Below are 17,762 nucleotides of genomic sequence, written 5' to 3'. Positions count from 1 at the left end.
CTACAGCCCTCAAACTTCATAGGATGATTGGTCTTATAGAGCTGATGATCCCTATTGTTTTTGGGGTCAGTAGGTCAAAGGTCAAGGTCACACTGGACCGTTGGTCAATTTCTCGTTTCCGGATGATAACTAGAGTTCCTTTAGACCTACAGACCCTCAAACTTCATAGGATGATTGGTCTTATTGAGCAGATGATCCTATTGTTTTTGGGGTCAGTAGTTTTCAAAGGTCAAGGTCACAGTGACCGTTGGTCAATTTCTCGTTTCCGGATGATAACTAGAGTTCCTTTTGACCTACAACCCTCAAACTTCATAGGATGATTGGTCTTATAGAGCTGATGATCCCTATTGTTTTTGGGGTCAGTAGGTCAAAGGTCAAGGTCACACTGACCGTTGGTCAATTTCTCGTTTCCGGATGATAACTAGAGTTCCTTTAGACCTACAGACCTCAAACTTCATAGGATGATTGGTCTTATTGAGCAGATGATCCCTATTGTTTTTGGGGTCAGTAGTTCAAAGGTCAAGGTCACAGTGACCGTTGGTCAATTTCTCGTTTCCGGATGATAACTAGAGTTCCTTTTGACCTACAGCCCTCAAACTTCATAGGATGATTGGTCTTATAGAGCAGATGATCCCTATTGTTTTTGGGGTCAGTAGGTCAAAGGTCAAGGTCACAGTGACCGTTGGTCAATTTCTCGTTTCCGGATGATAACTAGAGTTCCTTTTGACCTACAGCCCTCAAACTTCATAGGATGATTGGTCTTATAGAGCAGATGATCCCTATTGTTTTTGGGGTCAGTAGGTCAAAGGTCACAGTGCAGTGGGGGAGACATGCGCTTTTTTACAAAAGCATCCTCTAGTTACTATTAGCTTTCGCTTATATCCATTATTCAGTGTTTATGCTTAATAAAGCTCGGTGTCTGAGGCTTTGTGGATAATGTTTGATCATCTTACATTATGATAAACAATTTAAGCAATGTCTAGCGATTTGTGAACTGTTAAGGGGCGAGAACTCTGTTATCGATATCAACGGATTTTTTCCATGATTCGCCTATCATCGGAATTTTCCGTACATGTATATATTACGGAATACCGTTAGGGCCATCGTGGATATACGTTAAAATACAGAGGGCGACAATGCTATAAATACGTACCAAGCGCTTAATAAATAAATTGCCGTCAAAAGAATATAAATACAAGTAGTAAGGATTATGCAATATAATTTTATACATGTATATGTATACAGTCTAATAGAAAAACTATGCTCGTAACAGTTATTCAATGGGGCAGTTTATACGTACAGTGGCGGATTCAGGCCTTGGCTTAAGGGCTGCACCTACCCCAAAGATACGTTGATGAGCTGGGATGGAATATATACGTGTAAATTTCATGCAATAGTGGTCATAGTGTACTCCTTATCAAAACATATAATGCTGTCATCCAGTTGTTAAGCACCTGCCTACGATTGCGAAGGTCTTTATCTAATGACTTGGACATTGAAAAGCAAAACTTAATAATTGGCCTTTTAACTTAATAAATGTCTCAGTCACTAATAGTGGCGAATAGGTATGTAACACATTAAAATATACATGTATAATAAGGAAAGAAGGAAGTTGTTTATTTTTGTGACATGTGCATAATCAATTACAAATGTTGGGCAAATGTGTGTCTGATTATAGATCAGACATCCCGCACACACCACCACATTCACATACATTTGTGCTTAAAGATATACTATGCACATCTTTCAGTAATATATTTTTATCACAGAAATTTATTGAAATCTATAAAATGCTTACTAAATATGTTTTATTTAAATAAAAACACATACCCATAATGTATAGGAATCTGCTTTCCTTATTACGGGTCAAGTAAAGTTGTGCCTGTCTTTAAACGAAACTTCCATATATATTTTTGTTATAACACTATACATGAATATTCATACTGCCCAATTACAGTGTAAAGTATTTAAAGCACAATATTTGTGTGAAGCCAAATTATATTTATTTTATTTTACAAAAAAAAAAAAAAATCAAGTTTGTACTGTACTAAGTCGTGGCCACGAGTTACTAAGTGACATGTGTGTGTTTTTATTTATCTCTTTAGTTATAGCCCTTTGTTGGGACAATTCTATGATAGAATTTGTCATTTTGTACGTACAAAGGCCTGTTAACATTGGTTATACCATAACTTGAGAGGGACTTAGTCCTGGTTTATTTTATTGGGAAGAGACATTGCCCATGGACAGTAGATATCCTATAAGGATGTTTGAGGTCACAGGTCAGATAAATGCAAAATCCTTGTGTCTGATGAATGATTTAGAAAGAATAAGCCGTAGTTTATATAACCTAAAAAGATCAGTAGATGACACCTAATAATTTTTAGGCAATTTGGTCAGAAATCAGGGTCACAATGACGCTTTATGTAAAATCATCGACCAATCAATAACTTGTATAAATGACACTTTTAAGTAGGGGCATCCTTGTTAGGAAAATTCATATAAATAGTGTAATTTGATTGGTTATTTATCTCGTTCGCACGACTTAACTTTTTCGTGGCCACGACTAAACTTTCTCGTGGCCACGACATAGTAACTTGTTCCAACGACTTATTTATCTCGTGGCCTAAACTTAGTAACTCGTGGCCACGACTAAGTTATCTCGTTCCCACGACTTAATTACCTCGTGGCCACGATTTAGTAACTCGTGGCCACAACATAGTATCTCGTTCCCACGACTTAACTATCTCGTGGCCACGACTTAGTAACCCGTGGCCACGACACAGTATCTCGTGCGCACGAGATAAATAAAAACACACACATGTCACCTTCGTGCCACCTTAAGTTTGATAAAATTCAATTTCACTTATCACAGACGCCCAAAAAGAAGTGCAAACAATTGTATAAGAGGTGAGTTGCCACTTGTAGGATGAGTTATTAGAGACATATATAACTTTTTTTCCACATGCTGGCGGAATCTTCAAAAACACGCACTTTTCGTCTGTCGCATCGTGTTCTCTTGTTTTTTAGTAAATTTACATGTCAGTCCCCAACTAACACTGTTCTGTATACGCCCCTATATAAAGTGGACGTAACTTTGTTTACTCCACGTGCCAAAATACGGGATAATCCGGAAAATAACGGGATGTACCGACAAAGCGACACCTGCTGTCATAATATGAACACAAATTATTGCAACTCGCATTATGCTTACTGCCAACTGCTTAGTGCGTACTGTCACATGCGACTATAATATCGCTATCGTTGTCATCTTCGTTGTCGATGCGCAGTGATTATGTATTGCATTATATTTGTAATCAGTGAATATATTGAAGTATATGAATGCTAAGACACATCAAATCAGCCAATTATTGATCAAAATGAATAGTTTAATTTGACATAATGTCGACAATATAAGTGGCAGATTTATAGCAAATTAAAGATACAACTACCATGTTACAAAGTTATAAAGAATGTTATCTTAAACACCAAACATAATACGTTGTCCTTAAAAAAAAGATGCAATTAAACATATAGCATATTAAAATATGTGAGTTTGATGGTTTAGTAGGGAACACACAAGGTTCAATTACATGAAAGTGCATTCAGTAATCATAAGGCATGATTAAATTCAGCAAAACGCAGGTTTTCATTGTCGTAAAGAAGTATAGAAGCAAGCATAATGTAAGTTCCGATATCATAAAACAAGATGGAATAAATGCATTAATTCTGTTCCATAAAAATGTGCGATTTCCGGTTCTGTAATTGTGATCGCACAATTGGGAGAAAATCAAAGTGGATGGTTTTGTTTTATGATGATTTCTAAAATTTCTGTAAATCATTTTTTCCGAAACCAAAAACGTATTTTACATGTCATCTGTTATAAGGTGTTTTTGAGTTTCTCAATTAAATAGAATGCATTCCGAGATAGATTTATATAAAATTAGAACTTTTATAATTAGAACTTTTATAACTGGTTTAAACATAATCATTTAAGCCCGATTGTGAAACAAGTTCTTGGAGTCCGCTTGCTGGAATCAACCAGTACTGGTGTCATGAAGAAACATGGTTGTGTTCCGATTAGGGCTCGAACCTATGATCCACAGTTTGAGAGGTAGACACCTTACACTAGGTCATCGCTTCTCTATTGTCTGATGCTGCAGATGTGCGCATGGTGTTTCAAGTGTGCACCCTGTCTTATTTTAAGTAAGTTTAAAATGCAGTTAACTATATATATAATATATGTGCAGATAATCCTTGTTTCATGAATACCTGATAGTGGGTTGTGTTACTCTACATAACTTATAGTACATTTTTAAAGGAGGTCGTATTTTACATTTTTTTTTTGGTTTTTGACACATTTAAGATGTGCACAGGGTTTTTTTTTATCAATCTGGTAATATTTTTTCTTCCCAGGTCCGATACTCGTGCCTGTGGCCGAGAGGTTGTCTTTAATGGCCGAGTCTCACAAAATATCCCTGCGTGACCGTATAGAGGCGACTAACTGGGTTCAAACAACTGGAGTCTATGCATCTTTAAAGCTCAAACAGATGAGGGGTTTTGGCCCTTGGTGTTGCTTTTAAGTTTGTAACACCCGAGGAATACCAAAATTATCGTTCCTGTTTCGGCGCCATCTAACCGGGCGAATAGCGATTACCATGTCTGATGGACTCTTCATATTGGGATAATTTTGGATTTTACAAAATTGACGAATAATAATACTTTTTTTTGTAGAAGAATCTATTTAATATTTCACGGCCGTAACATCACAAAACAACTTAATTTTGTTATGATAGGCAAACTTCATTTACTTTATAAATCAAAAAATAAAAGTTCATATTAACATCAAGCATTCTGTTGCCAAATACATGTATTCTCAAATTTATAGTTTGCATAATAATAAATTAAAAATAAGGTATTACATAGTTGCTATATGTAGTTTAGGGCTAAATCAAAAATGCAATGTTAATCCAACACATCAGCAATGTTTTGTATACTTGTATAGCGTTGATGTCAATACATTAATTATCTATGAAATAAAGATTAACTCGATCATGGGTATGCATAAACCATGTAAAATAAGTTATCACCACTCAAGAACAAATTTTTTTTGACACATGTAGATCTATATGCTCAATTATCATTACAAATATAAACGTACAGTGCGACTTTCCATCTCAAGTTCACGTATAAAACAAGTTTTAAGTCTGGCTTGTTGCCTAGGGTAATTGACATGTACCGGTCATTCACATAGGTCCAATAGGTCCGGCGTCTACAAAGTCACAAAGAGGAGTGTATTGAACATCTGCACCGTAACCAAATGCTTGTGGACCAACGAATTTCAAGGCCTGCTCTGAACTAATGGTTGGTGACGCTCGCATAGCAACAACAGCAACACGGATACCAAATCTTAGCTCTTCCGTTTGAATGGGCTGTGCCGTATCTGCATCCATCAGCGTGATCAAATCTGGGACACATGCAAGCAGCTTATGATTTCCTTCGCTGACTTCTCTTGCAATAAGAAATTCGTTTTGAAATTCTATATTAATCGTTTTGCCAGCATACTGGTCAAGACCAGTAATAACAAATTTGCCCTTGTTGAAACCACCTGTTGTTTCCCTTAAAACGTCAGAAATTTTACCATAGACGAGAATTTTCCCGTGTTCTAATTTCACGACTTCATCAACAGGTGAAGTATTTTCAGTGCGAGCTCGTAAGATAGTATCCCCAATGCGCCATGCATGACTTGTACTATGCAGAACTGTTGACGACAAGACTCGATCTTTGTTAAAATGCGACAAAACTGTTCCTCCACTACATCCCATATTGATAACAACCTTTCGAAAATGATTTTCTACACTTTTTGGAGAGTCAGCATACAAAATTGCTGCATGCCGACCTTTGTCGTCTGCCAACGTTGCTGGGTAAGGGTTGTTTCCATATATAAATGGTGTAAACATCTGCAGTTCTGGAAAAGCTCGACCCATTCCATCGCAGTCTAGTACTGGGAGGTCCAAGGCTGCACCTACGACTAAAGGTTCCATACCGTTCATTCCACCGATTTCGCCACTCATCAATGCGCTTAATCTCTTGTCTCCCATGCTCAACTGTTCCCCAGCAGTCACTTTGTAATCATCAATATATGTAACATGTTCCTCTTTTACTATATCCACCCCATCTTTGTTGGTAAGGTCTCCATCTTTATAACCACCGACACAATATAAATCCTGTAAACATGCCAACGCACCAGTTGTTTCATTTCCGGCTACAAGTTTCTCATACACCGCAACTGGAGCCCCCATAAACGCTACAGAACATACTAAATCATTTTCTGGGTGAGCATTTTGGTAAAACCTGGAAGGTGTAAGTACACGGATTTTCTTCCCACTGCGTAATGATCTCAGTGCTAAAAGACGTCCAAGATGAGGACTTCCTCCGCCACCACAGCCTAAAATTCCTGCTCCAATATGAATGCATTCAATGTCGTACTCAGATAGTAGCCATTCCCCGGTGTCTTTGTCAATTGTTGGCGTTTCTATCTTTAGTTTGTTGCTATCCTCAGATAGAATAACGCCCGTATTTGTGATTGTTTGCTTTTTTGTCTGCAAACCCGTTTGTGGCGGTCTCTGATTGTAAAACGATTCTGGAACCACGAATTTATCTGAATCCGACCCAATCTTCAGATCTCCAACAACTTTCAATTTTATTCTAGTTGCATTTCCAGGAATGTATGACAAACTAATATCATCTTTTTCCACAAGGCAAATGGAATTTGAATCTGCCCCTGATGCAATAGTTTCTTGTTTCGCAAGTTCCAGTAATTCTTGCATGGCTTTTTCGCGCGCACTTTGAAAGAAAGTCTTTCTCACTTTTTCTATTATCGCTGATTTCTCCTCAGAAGTTTCAGAACATTCTATAAGCTTACATGAAACTTGGTGGTTCATTTCATCCGTATCAAAATATTTTTCCAGGTCAACAACTCGGTCTTTGGTTGTTGAGATCTGACTTAAGGCCGCACCTATGGCATTAGCAACATCAAAATATTCTGGGCGAAAAATGTCTGATATGCCATCAAACTTCCAGCTTCTGTCGACGATAATGCTTCCGCCCCCAACAAGAATTAACGGCAAATTTCTATCGTTGAATCTCATCTGGTCAACGCATACTGTGATCATACTTTTTATTTTATCAACAGCCACGTTTATTTCCTCTTTATTTAAATGCTTAACATTACTTATAAGACCGACATTAGCGATCCCTGAGGCAACAGCAACATCAGTTGCTGTCAAAACTCGATCACCAATTTCACCTGGCTGAGCAAAGACAAATGCTTCTCTATCAATACAATAACCAGCACTTTGTGGACCAACAACGATTTGATCTTGACCTTTCACCTTCACATGCGTAACGTATGATCCTCCTCCTAAACCGATGCTTATGACGTCAGGCATACGGAAATTTGTTCTTATACCGCCTACTTTCACCTCGGTAGATGCTTCCCTTGCAAATCCTTTAAGTAAAACGCCAACATCGGTACTCGTTCCGCCAATATCGATTACGATTGCCTCTTTCAAGCCGGTCAAAAATGCAGCACCACGCATGCTATTTGTAGCACCGGAAGCAAAGGAAAAGACTGGGTAACGAAGCGCTTTCTCTTCCTCCAAAATCGTACCGTCATTCTGAGTAAGGTACAGCGGACATTTCAAACCTAAATCATCTAGAGCTGAACGAAATCCCTTGATTGTCCTAAGGCAAAGCGGTTTAATACACTCATTTAGAATTGTAGCATTTTCCCGCTCTAACATTCCTATTTTTCCAATTTCATGACTTGAAGTAACGCTTGCTTCAGGAAAACGTTTCCGAATAAAGTCGACCACTCGACGTTCCTGTTCATCTCTAACAGGTGAAAAGATGCCGGATACTGCAATGTTCTTTTCACCGTTACTTTTCAATATATCAACACAATTTTCAAGCTCTTTTTCGTTTATCTCCGTTATTTCTGTACCATCAAATTGGTATCCTCCGTTCAACAAGAATACACTACCTCTGATTTTACTGGCCAATTTTTCAGGAAAATCGCAGAAAGGAGGCAATTTTCGCGAAGCAGTGCCACACAGACGAATAACAGCTACCTTTGCTAAATGTTTACCTTCTACAACCGCATTTATAAAATGGGTAGTCCCAATGTTAACTTGTTGCACGGATAAAGTACGGTTTTTCTTCCGTGAGTTCAAAAGTCCGAGATGAATTGCTGCTTTAACACCGGTGGTAACATCTGCCGTTGTCAGAGTTTTCGCATGTGAAAGGACTGTCAATTTGTCTGTACCTCTATCTATGACAACGGCATCAGTATTTGTTCCACCAACATCCACACCGATCACAGTTCGCGTAACAGCCATATTTGTGAAGACGCTCGTAAGTAAAGTTAAACATGTATTATTTCGTTATTCAGGCGTGTATCCGTGTAGCCTAATGTTCTAGTTCAATGCTCACCAGATCAGTTTTCCCGATTTCAGTTTAAAATGTCAAGGTTAAATAGCCTACTTTACGACCTAGGTCACGCGCAGATATACCTTATTTATTAAGCGTCATATACATGTATATGCTTAAGTGGATGTAGATTAGCTCCAGCTTGAGTTAAAAAAATATCCGCGCAACTATATCATTATTCAACTTAGATCTAATAGTGTTGTAGAAATTTTATTATATTATCTACTAATATAAAATCGTATACCGGTATTACTTCCTTCTTTTACTAATTAACAGTTCCATGCAAACGTGCCTGCTACAGAGTAGCCCGGGGTTCTATGATATCAAGGTACTTAACGTTTATCGGAAAATATTTAAATATAAATATCATAAATGAATGAGATTTTTCTTCCATCTTATAATTGAACCTTTTCCAGAACTGTTTGTCATAAAATTATTTCAAAAGAACCAATAAAAATGACATTTTTTAGAATATTTTCAATGCCTGCCATTTTGGGTCATTTCAGAGGAGGTTACTACGGTATCAAGGTAATCCCCAAAAAAGCAGATATGGAAGAATTGATGGGTCAAAACTTTCAAGTTAAGTTGTGAAAAACTTCCAACAGTTAACTTGCTATAAAATTAAAACTATATGAACAGACTATATGTCAGTATATGTGTTTATAACATATTTTAATTGACTGTGTAAAAACCACTAAGGAAAATGGTAGTCAAATATAAAGGTTTTATAAAATAGTTTTCTTGCCACAAATACATTCATTATTCACCAAATTAAATTTATTGGCAGATGAAAATGAATCTAGTGAGCAAGTTTTACAAATATTAGCATCACCATGTGTTGCTTTTACTAGCAGTCACAGAAAATTTAAATACCTTGATATCATAGAACCCTTGATATCATAGGAACCGAGTATAATGACTTGATTGCATTATAAGTATTATCTCTGATTCGTATTATTAGCTTTCTTTATCTATGTACTATTATTAGTAGTTCTAGCAATTAATAATATATGCAAGTTTATTTGGGACAGATCTAAAATGTCATGTAAGCCTACTTTTTGGTGAATCAGTTCGACTATTTTATTTTACTTTAGTATGATGCACATGAACATGTAAAATAGGTTTACTTTCAATCTTACTAGGTTTATTATGAGGTTATTATATTTATAGTACATTAATTGTACTCTTAGGTACAAAAACTCGGGATCACGGGAATGGAAGTGTTACGCGAAAAAGTGAGTTCTACTGATAACTTTACATCGATGAGAAAGGCGAATAGTATCATACGTAGGTCCATCAGCGGTTTAGTAAAAAGCGGAATTTCATCATGGTCACGTTTTGTAAACTTCGTCTGCAAATTGATTACATATCTCACGAGGGCCTTAAATTAAAACCCACGCACGCTCACTCAAGGTAAATACAAAAATGGAAGAATAAAATACGGCTTAGGTATCCAAGTATACATTTTTTGAGTGAGGGAGATTTAGATGATATGGTGGCTGATTTTTGTCATTCGTGTTTCCGCCAAATAAATAAAACTTCGCGCTACGGGGTCGCGGGGCAGATTAAAGAAAGAAAATGGCGGGGTCGCGGAGCGAAAACACGCTAATTAGCGCCCCCGCTATTTAGCGTGTTTTCGCTCCGCGCCGCCGCCATTTTAACTTGTTTTATTTATTAAACTTTGCCCAGCGCCCCCGCTTATAAGCGTGTTTTCGTCCCGCGACCCTGCCGTTTTATTTCTTAAATCTCGCTCCGCGCCCCCGCGGGGCGAAGTTTTATTCCGAGCAATAAAACTTCGCCGAGACCTCACTAATTAGCGTGTTTTCGCTCAGCGCCCCCGCCTTTTTAACTTGTTAACTTTTAACTTTTCGCTTGGCGGGGTCGCGGGGCAAAAACACGAATGACACAAATCAGCCACCATAGAAAGATGAAAAGAACGGAAGAATAAAATAAGGCTTAGGTTTCGAAGTATACAATTTTGAGGAAGTGATATGTAAGAGCTAGTTAAGTAACGTATTGGTGTTTTGAATATTATATAAGCATCTCTTTAGACTGTCCATGTTAGAGAGAAACTTCAAAACCGAATAAGATCTATCTAACGCAAAAAAAAGTAAAAAACAGCAGGTACTGTGGTACTGTCCGATATAGGGTCGGAATCCAATATAGTGAACATCTGTAGATATTTTTCTAGATTAATATAGTTTGTTTGTTCGTTCATGCAAATTGCCCCTTTTGAACACAATTTTCTTTAATTTTGATAACAAAAAGCATGCTACCTTGTAGGCTAACGGACGCATAAACAATTTAGAAATAACAAAAAATGGACGACATCCACGTACACAGAATGCTGAATATATCAGATTCTTCAAAGAAATATTCATGCAAAATCATGCAAATTTTGAAGCAATTCTGTTCATTTAATTAATCAAAATAACTATTTAATGGTGGCTGATTTGTACCATGTGGTATTTCCGCTCCGCGGGTTGTGAGTCGAAAACACAAAGTCATAACTTTGTCGTACTTTCGCTCCGTGGGGGCGCAAGGCGAAAACACAATAATACAACAGTCACCACTTTGTCGTATTTTCGTGTTTAGCCGAGAAAATACGACATGACACAAATCAGCCACCATATTATAAAGATTAGATTCGTTTGTCACTGATGGCATATGGTTGCTGTACTTAAAGTCAACAACAAAACACGTATAGATCTAATGTTACTTTGAATCTTAATGCAAATTGAATACAAACAATAATTTTATTTGTAAATTTGTTTATCAATAATAGTTACGAATGAATTGACATTAATTTCCATGAAAAGCATTTTAAATGTTATAGAATATTGTAATATATGCAAGAACAAATAATCTGACATGTGTTTGCGGTTTAGATTGTAATATTTGTCTCTTCAAATTCCGACAGGGACCTTATTCGGAAGCTATCCAGCTAGCTTCCGGGACGTCGGCGATTCTACTAGGGTGCCCGTTCGTGCCTGAAATAATTCACGGAAGGGCAGCTGAGGTATTTCTCCACCAGTAAAGCTGGAACGTCGCTATATACAGTGTCGGTGTGACGTAAAACCCTATCAAACAAACAATTTGCCATTCATGTTAGAAAATAAAAGGAAATGCATGACAAAAATAACGTTTAAAGCCGCATGCCTCCAGATGAGATAAAATATTTGAAGAAAATCAAACTTCAGGAAAATGAACTGACGTTTTAAGAAATGTAAAAAGATTCAAGATAAAAGTAATAATTTCCATTGAATGTGCCATTTGTGACCGATTTGCCAGTATTTTTCACGATATTTCTACTGCGTTACTAACACAGTGAGGGCTTTTTGAGTATTTTGACCTCTTTTTTGGTAAATTACATTGATTGTAAGTGCGGTTTGCAATATGTAAATTATTTTAATTGTTCACTTCACAATTTTTTGCTTTTTGATACTTTTTCAAAATTTTCATGAAAATTAGCAGAAATCTGGAGGTGTGCTGCTTTAAAATTAAACGAGTATAGATTTGGCGGGTGTAAAAATTCGAACGTTATGCGTTATCATATTTGTGTTAACTCACTACAATGTTATGGGTTCAAGGATATAAAATATATGTAAACTATTTCTATGTGTAAGGTATGCTTAATTAAACAATTTAATTTATCTCTTGCTACAGATGTGAGGCATGATGACTTCCCAAAAGGCGGCTTTAGTTATTGGTGCGTCACGCGGAATCGGGCGGCAAATCGCCTTGACGCTAGCGAGAAATAACTACGCCGTTGTTGTAGCATCAAAGACGGAAGAAACGTCGTCTGCGTTACCTGGGTCTATCAACTCGGTTGCCGAAGAGATAAGAGCAGCTGGCGGGATAGCTGTTCCTGTGAGATGTGACTGTCGAGATGAAAACGATGTGGCAAATGCTGTAAACGTTACAACAGATAGGTAAGGCCAAAGTAGTTCGTAGCTTAATTGTTTTCTCGTCGACGTTTGGACCATTAGGATGTTTTAAATATATATTTCTGAAAAACAATTTTGATGTGATGTCTTAACATTTTTGTGCTTGTTATGCTTAAAAGTTGAGTTGATATGAACAATTTGGTAACTTTATCATCGAGTGACCCTGTAATGCCTCAGTAGGTCATTTTCGAATGTTTGTTAAGATTAAGCTGGAAAGATTATAACACGGGTGATAAAATGTAGAGTAGTATAATATATTATAATATATCAGGATGTCCTATTTCACCAGAACGGTTATGAATTATTATCGTACAGAAATGCGTTGACTGACAACGTAATTAAATGGTATACTTAAATTTGTCGTATTACACACTGAATTATCTCCCTGAAATATATCGGTATCAAACTCCGACGCAGTGGTCCCCCTTTGCTTCTCTGAGGAGTTTCGGAGAATCAAAACAAATTTGGCCGATAATTTTTTTTAGTTTGAAAAAGTAGTAATCATTATAATAAATAAATAAATGATAAATAATTTACAATAATGATACTGAAATAGACGATATTATATAAAATGTGAAAAAAGGATTTTGATCTACCCAATAAGCCAGATCGTTCTTGTTGCTGGGTCGTTTTGGGGTTGCGTCTTTCCTTGTTGATCTTGTTTATCATATTTTTTGCCTCATTTTGTTAATGCTGTATGATTCTTAACCAATTCACCATCAGAGATAATTCTCATAAGATACAACCTTATAACGGACTGTAATGAGTCAGAGAGTATTTTACCAAAACTTTGAAATGATATTGATTTCTTTTTGACTAAGTGACTAACAAAGTACCTCCCCGACACGCCATGCTGGATTTTACTTTTATCATTGCTTAAAATGACACTTCTTGTTTTGTTTTTATATAAAATTGTTTATTAATTAAATTCGTGCAGGCTTAATACAAGACAAAGCCCTTTCTTTTTCAAATCTTTCTGCATCTGCTTTTGTGACGGACACGCCTAAATGAGTTCCGTGTCCTAAATGAGTTCCGAAAGATTTAGTTTCAAAGACTTTGCACAACAAACCATATGATCTCACATGTCACGTGACTTAAACAAGAAAGGTTTCAAGTAAATACCTTCGGAAAAGCAAAGGAGCTTAAGTCTGCCACAAATACGTGTCCCTTGTTTACGATGGTTATACTGACATGTTGGCCAATCGTTGTTTTGTCCAGACTTCAAGGTATATATATCTCCCCAAAGGACACAAAATATCCTTTGAACAATAATTATTTTTATGCTAACCATAGCATCTGTAAAAAGTACTCAGATTTTTTTTCAGCAATCCATGACTCCCGCTCAATATGCTACACTTCACCTTTAGATATTAATTAGTCTAATCCAATATAAATATTATAAATCAAAACAGATGTTTTTCTTCACCATTTCCTCTGTTTACAGATTTGGTGGTATTGATGCAGCCATATATAACGCTGGGGCTATAATGTGGAAACCTGTACTTGAGACGCCAATGAAGCGGTTCGACCTCATGATGCATGTGAATGTTCGTGGGGCGTATGCGATGGTGCTAAATGCCGTGCCAAAGATGATTCAACAAAAGCGCGGGAAAATCGTGCTTGTAGCGCCACCTATTTATAATAGGTAGTTCTGTATTTTTGTTGTGGATTAAATAGATTCTGGTAGGATGTTAACAGTATCCTATTTTAGTGAATGATTACATGTATACTGAATCTAGAACCTGTAAGCGATGGTCGTAAGACAGGGCGGACCGTGAGACATGGCGGACCGTACCAGGGTGGACCGTATGTTTGGACGGGGCGGAACATATTTTGGTGCCAGCGATGCCTCGTGGTAAATGTTTGGCCGGTTTTTGTTCGCCATAAAATACTTGAGCTAAACTTTGTATTATTGACCTTCTGAATTTGTTTAATGTATTTGCCCTGCTTGGTCCATGGTAGGGTCCGGAAAGGTCCAGCTTTGACTATGTACAGACTCAATTAAATCGAGTCTGCAATTTTCATGTAACTTTGCCGGATTAATGCTTCTGAGGGATCACACTTTATCCAGATTTTTTTTCTAAAGAGATCACTTTTGTGACCTTATTTTATTAATACCTTGCTGAGACTTTTTGACTGGTATATATCTTGTCTTCTACAAGAAACACTATTGTACAAAGGCAGATGGAAATTTGGCACACTCCTAGCGTTTCTTAGTCACAATTAATATTGTATTAATGTCGCTTAGTTAAATACGATTTTTTGCAGGTTTTTCAAGGGTAAAACTCCATACAGTATAAGTAAAGTGGGAATGACGATATTAGCTAAAGGAATGGCAAATGAACTGCCAGACACTGGTTAGTTTTCGTCTTCTTTTCTTTCTAATATAACACCTATAATACATTTGCAAACTTTGTTGGCTTTGTGTGAGCAAATGTTTCCGTTTATAGAAACTATTTATATACATTGATTGTATGCTAAAACAGACATGGGAAACACGTTGTGCTGCTACATATTATCACATAAACTTTGTGGTCAAGATGCATTAAACTTGCCGATAGTACTAGATACATGTATCGTCTTTTCTGCAATAGAGATCTATCATACAGTGCTATTGTGGGAGTGGGTATGGGATGTGGGTTTTACGTCATACCAACACATTAAAGGTCATATGCATACATGTAGCTAATTTTGAAAATGTACGTGTTGAGTCGGTTTTGTTTATTGTCGTGGAAACATTACAAATGACATGTGTAGCTTGAAGTCGTTTTAAGCATCATTTCACCACTATTCAAGACTTGCTTTTATGTAAAAATTAATTTGCACTATATTATAAAGTACATATATTTTTGTTTGTTAACTAGGAGTAAGTATAAGTACATTATGGCCAGCTACAGTGATTAAAGCTCATGTAACAGATGTGATGAATGTACCCAACTCTCATATGAGGACACCTGAAATATTTGCTGATGCAGTACTGGGTATTATAAATGAACCAACTGACAAGTTAGTGTTTTTTCTATTTGCCTTTGCAGGCTCTATTTTGTTGTATTTAGCTCACGTGACCAAAACGTGCTCATAGTATTGTAACCCCACACTCTTCTCCGTTTGTGTTGTACGAGGTCAACAATTTCTTGAAACGAAATCTCTGAAACGAATGCCTGGATATTAACTAAACTACATAGTAATGATTCTTGGGTAGTTCCGTAGCTTTGTTACGTTTTATATAACATCATCCGTTTCATATAACATCATCTGGAGATCCTCTACCAAAGTTGCTCAAATTATAACTCTAGAATAAGAATTAGCTCTGCTTTTTCATTAAATGTTATAGTAAAAACTTAATAAAATCTTCTCTTTTGAAAGCCCAAGGTCTAAGGCTTATATATTTGGCATGTAACATATCTATTTGTAGTTGATTTTTTTCAATGTTTTTGAAATAATGGTCTGAGCACCAAAACATTATCATGAGGACCTCTATCAGGGTTGCTGAAATTATGGCCATTGGGTCAAAATAGTCCTGCCCTAGTGAACATTGGTTTTCCTTATTTGTATACAGTAATATTTTCAAGAATCGTCTTTGCAGAAAGCTCAAAGCTCAGATATTTGGCATGAAACATTTTCATTTTACATGAGTGTTTATTATTATGATCAATAGATGTTAAATAATTTGTGGGTATAAGATTTCAATGAGATAGTGATACTGATAGTGAAGTAAAGAAAATTACTATCACCCTTGTGTCTGGAATGTAAACTGGTGTTGCATTTCTGTTTGTAATGTACATTGTATCAATGGTTTTTACGTCCGAGAGATCACCTTTTTTCCAGATATTTAACCGGCTGCAAAATATTTTAACAAGGTTTAACAATATATAAATATGGATTCATATGTATCAGCATCATCTATTGTCTTTTTTCACCTGTATGTACAGATTAAATGGTGCTGTGTTACTGGACGAAGATTATTTACGCTCTGAGGGCCAAACAGACTTCACAAAGTACCAGTGTGAGCCTGGGGTGGAGCCACCAAGGATGATGCCTCGTGTACTACCTGATCTATCTGTAGAAGAGGAGAATGTAAACCTTGGTTTAATTAATAATAAAGATAGTAAATTATGATATGAAGTGACTACAAGAGCACCTGTTGTGCGATTTTCATCAGGGACCCTTTTTTGTGCTATGATAATTGATGATACATTGTGATATTCATTCATAACTTGTATTTAAAATGTCACATTTTACAATACTGCAAAATCATTTTTATTTGTGGGACTTATTTTCTGTGTTTTTTCTTGACAGAGAAATCTATGAAGTTAAGACCCAACAAAATTTAATTTTCTGAACTGTAAGATTGTTTGTGTCTTGCATTATTTTTGTTTTACATTTTTTTTCAAAAACAATCAGTGAATTTACAATTCACATTCACAAAAATGTACCCATTCACATTCACAAAAATGTACCTTTTCAAAAAACACGAAATTTAATGCTCACAAAATCAAGTGAATTCACAGTGTGACAATTAGACATGAAACTACTATAATCATTACAATGAGTCAGTTCTTGTATGTAAATTAAGATTTATTCATTTGTACCAAAGCCATGAAAATGCATATTTGTTATACAAATGTAACTGTTATTAAAATTTATTTCTATACACTTTTTATACTGTGTCCAATTTTAGTTTTCATAGATTACCAGACAAAATGAAGAATTGTACCCTTCTATTTGACAACACTGTAACTCCAGTCAAAGTCTGGTCACGGAAGGGAAGTAAAAAGTACAATGTACCTTATAATTAAGCCAGCATATGTTTGGGCTTAGCACTCAATTTAACATTTGTCAAATGTGTTAAGGAGCTAACCATTTATTGCTGGATTCAACACTTCTAAAGTACTCATTAGTTTGTACAGTGTCAGGGTTTACTGTCAGTTTTAGAGTATTTCAAATTTTCAATCATTGTCGTACAACATGTAGGTTAACATATTACATGATAATACACGGGTACCTGACAATGGAAGGAATCGTGTCTGTGCTATATTAAGGATTTCCACATTATTTTGAAATAAAGGGAACAAAGCTTGATGTTATTATAGGGTTTCACTTGTTACCTTATTTCATTGTTTTTACTATTCCTGTAACCATATACCAATCTTTGTCGGATACCCATGGGAGATTAACATGTAACATAACAGTCATAAATGTTAATGGTTTGGCTGTGGGTATCTGACGATGATACCAATCTACCAACTATGTACAAATAAAGATGGCAACATAATGTCACCTTGTTGCAGAAATGGGTTAACTCCTATTACATTATATAAGGAGTTT

General features: G+C 36.3%; 2 protein-coding genes across 2 annotated transcripts; one reads left to right on the top strand and one right to left on the bottom strand.

The window, feature by feature from the left end:
- Nucleotides 1-4,534: 4,534 nt before the first annotated feature.
- Nucleotides 4,535-8,396, bottom strand: LOC132751461 (uncharacterized). The gene has a single exon (XM_060741616.1). It carries the CDS (start codon nt 8,394-8,396, stop codon nt 5,244-5,246), a length of 3,153 nt encoding a protein of 1,050 aa, XP_060597599.1. The 3' UTR covers nt 4,535-5,243.
- Nucleotides 8,271-17,086, top strand: LOC132751462 (hydroxysteroid dehydrogenase-like protein 2). The gene is made up of 6 exons (XM_060741617.1): nt 8,271-8,412; nt 12,154-12,419; nt 13,879-14,079; nt 14,703-14,791; nt 15,299-15,440; nt 16,367-17,086. The coding sequence occupies exons 2-6, from the start codon at nt 12,163-12,165 to the stop codon at nt 16,551-16,553; spliced, it is 876 nt and encodes a 291-aa protein (XP_060597600.1). The 5' UTR covers nt 8,271-8,412; nt 12,154-12,162; the 3' UTR covers nt 16,554-17,086.
- The last annotated feature ends 676 nt before the right edge of the window (nt 17,087-17,762 follow it).

This window comes from Ruditapes philippinarum, unplaced genomic scaffold, assembly GCF_026571515.1.
Source record: "Ruditapes philippinarum isolate M1 unplaced genomic scaffold, ASM2657151v2 ctg1500_1_1_1_1, whole genome shotgun sequence".
Lineage (NCBI taxonomy): Eukaryota > Metazoa > Mollusca > Bivalvia > Venerida > Veneridae > Ruditapes > Ruditapes philippinarum.
This window is presented reverse-complemented; position numbering and strand designations above follow the sequence as displayed.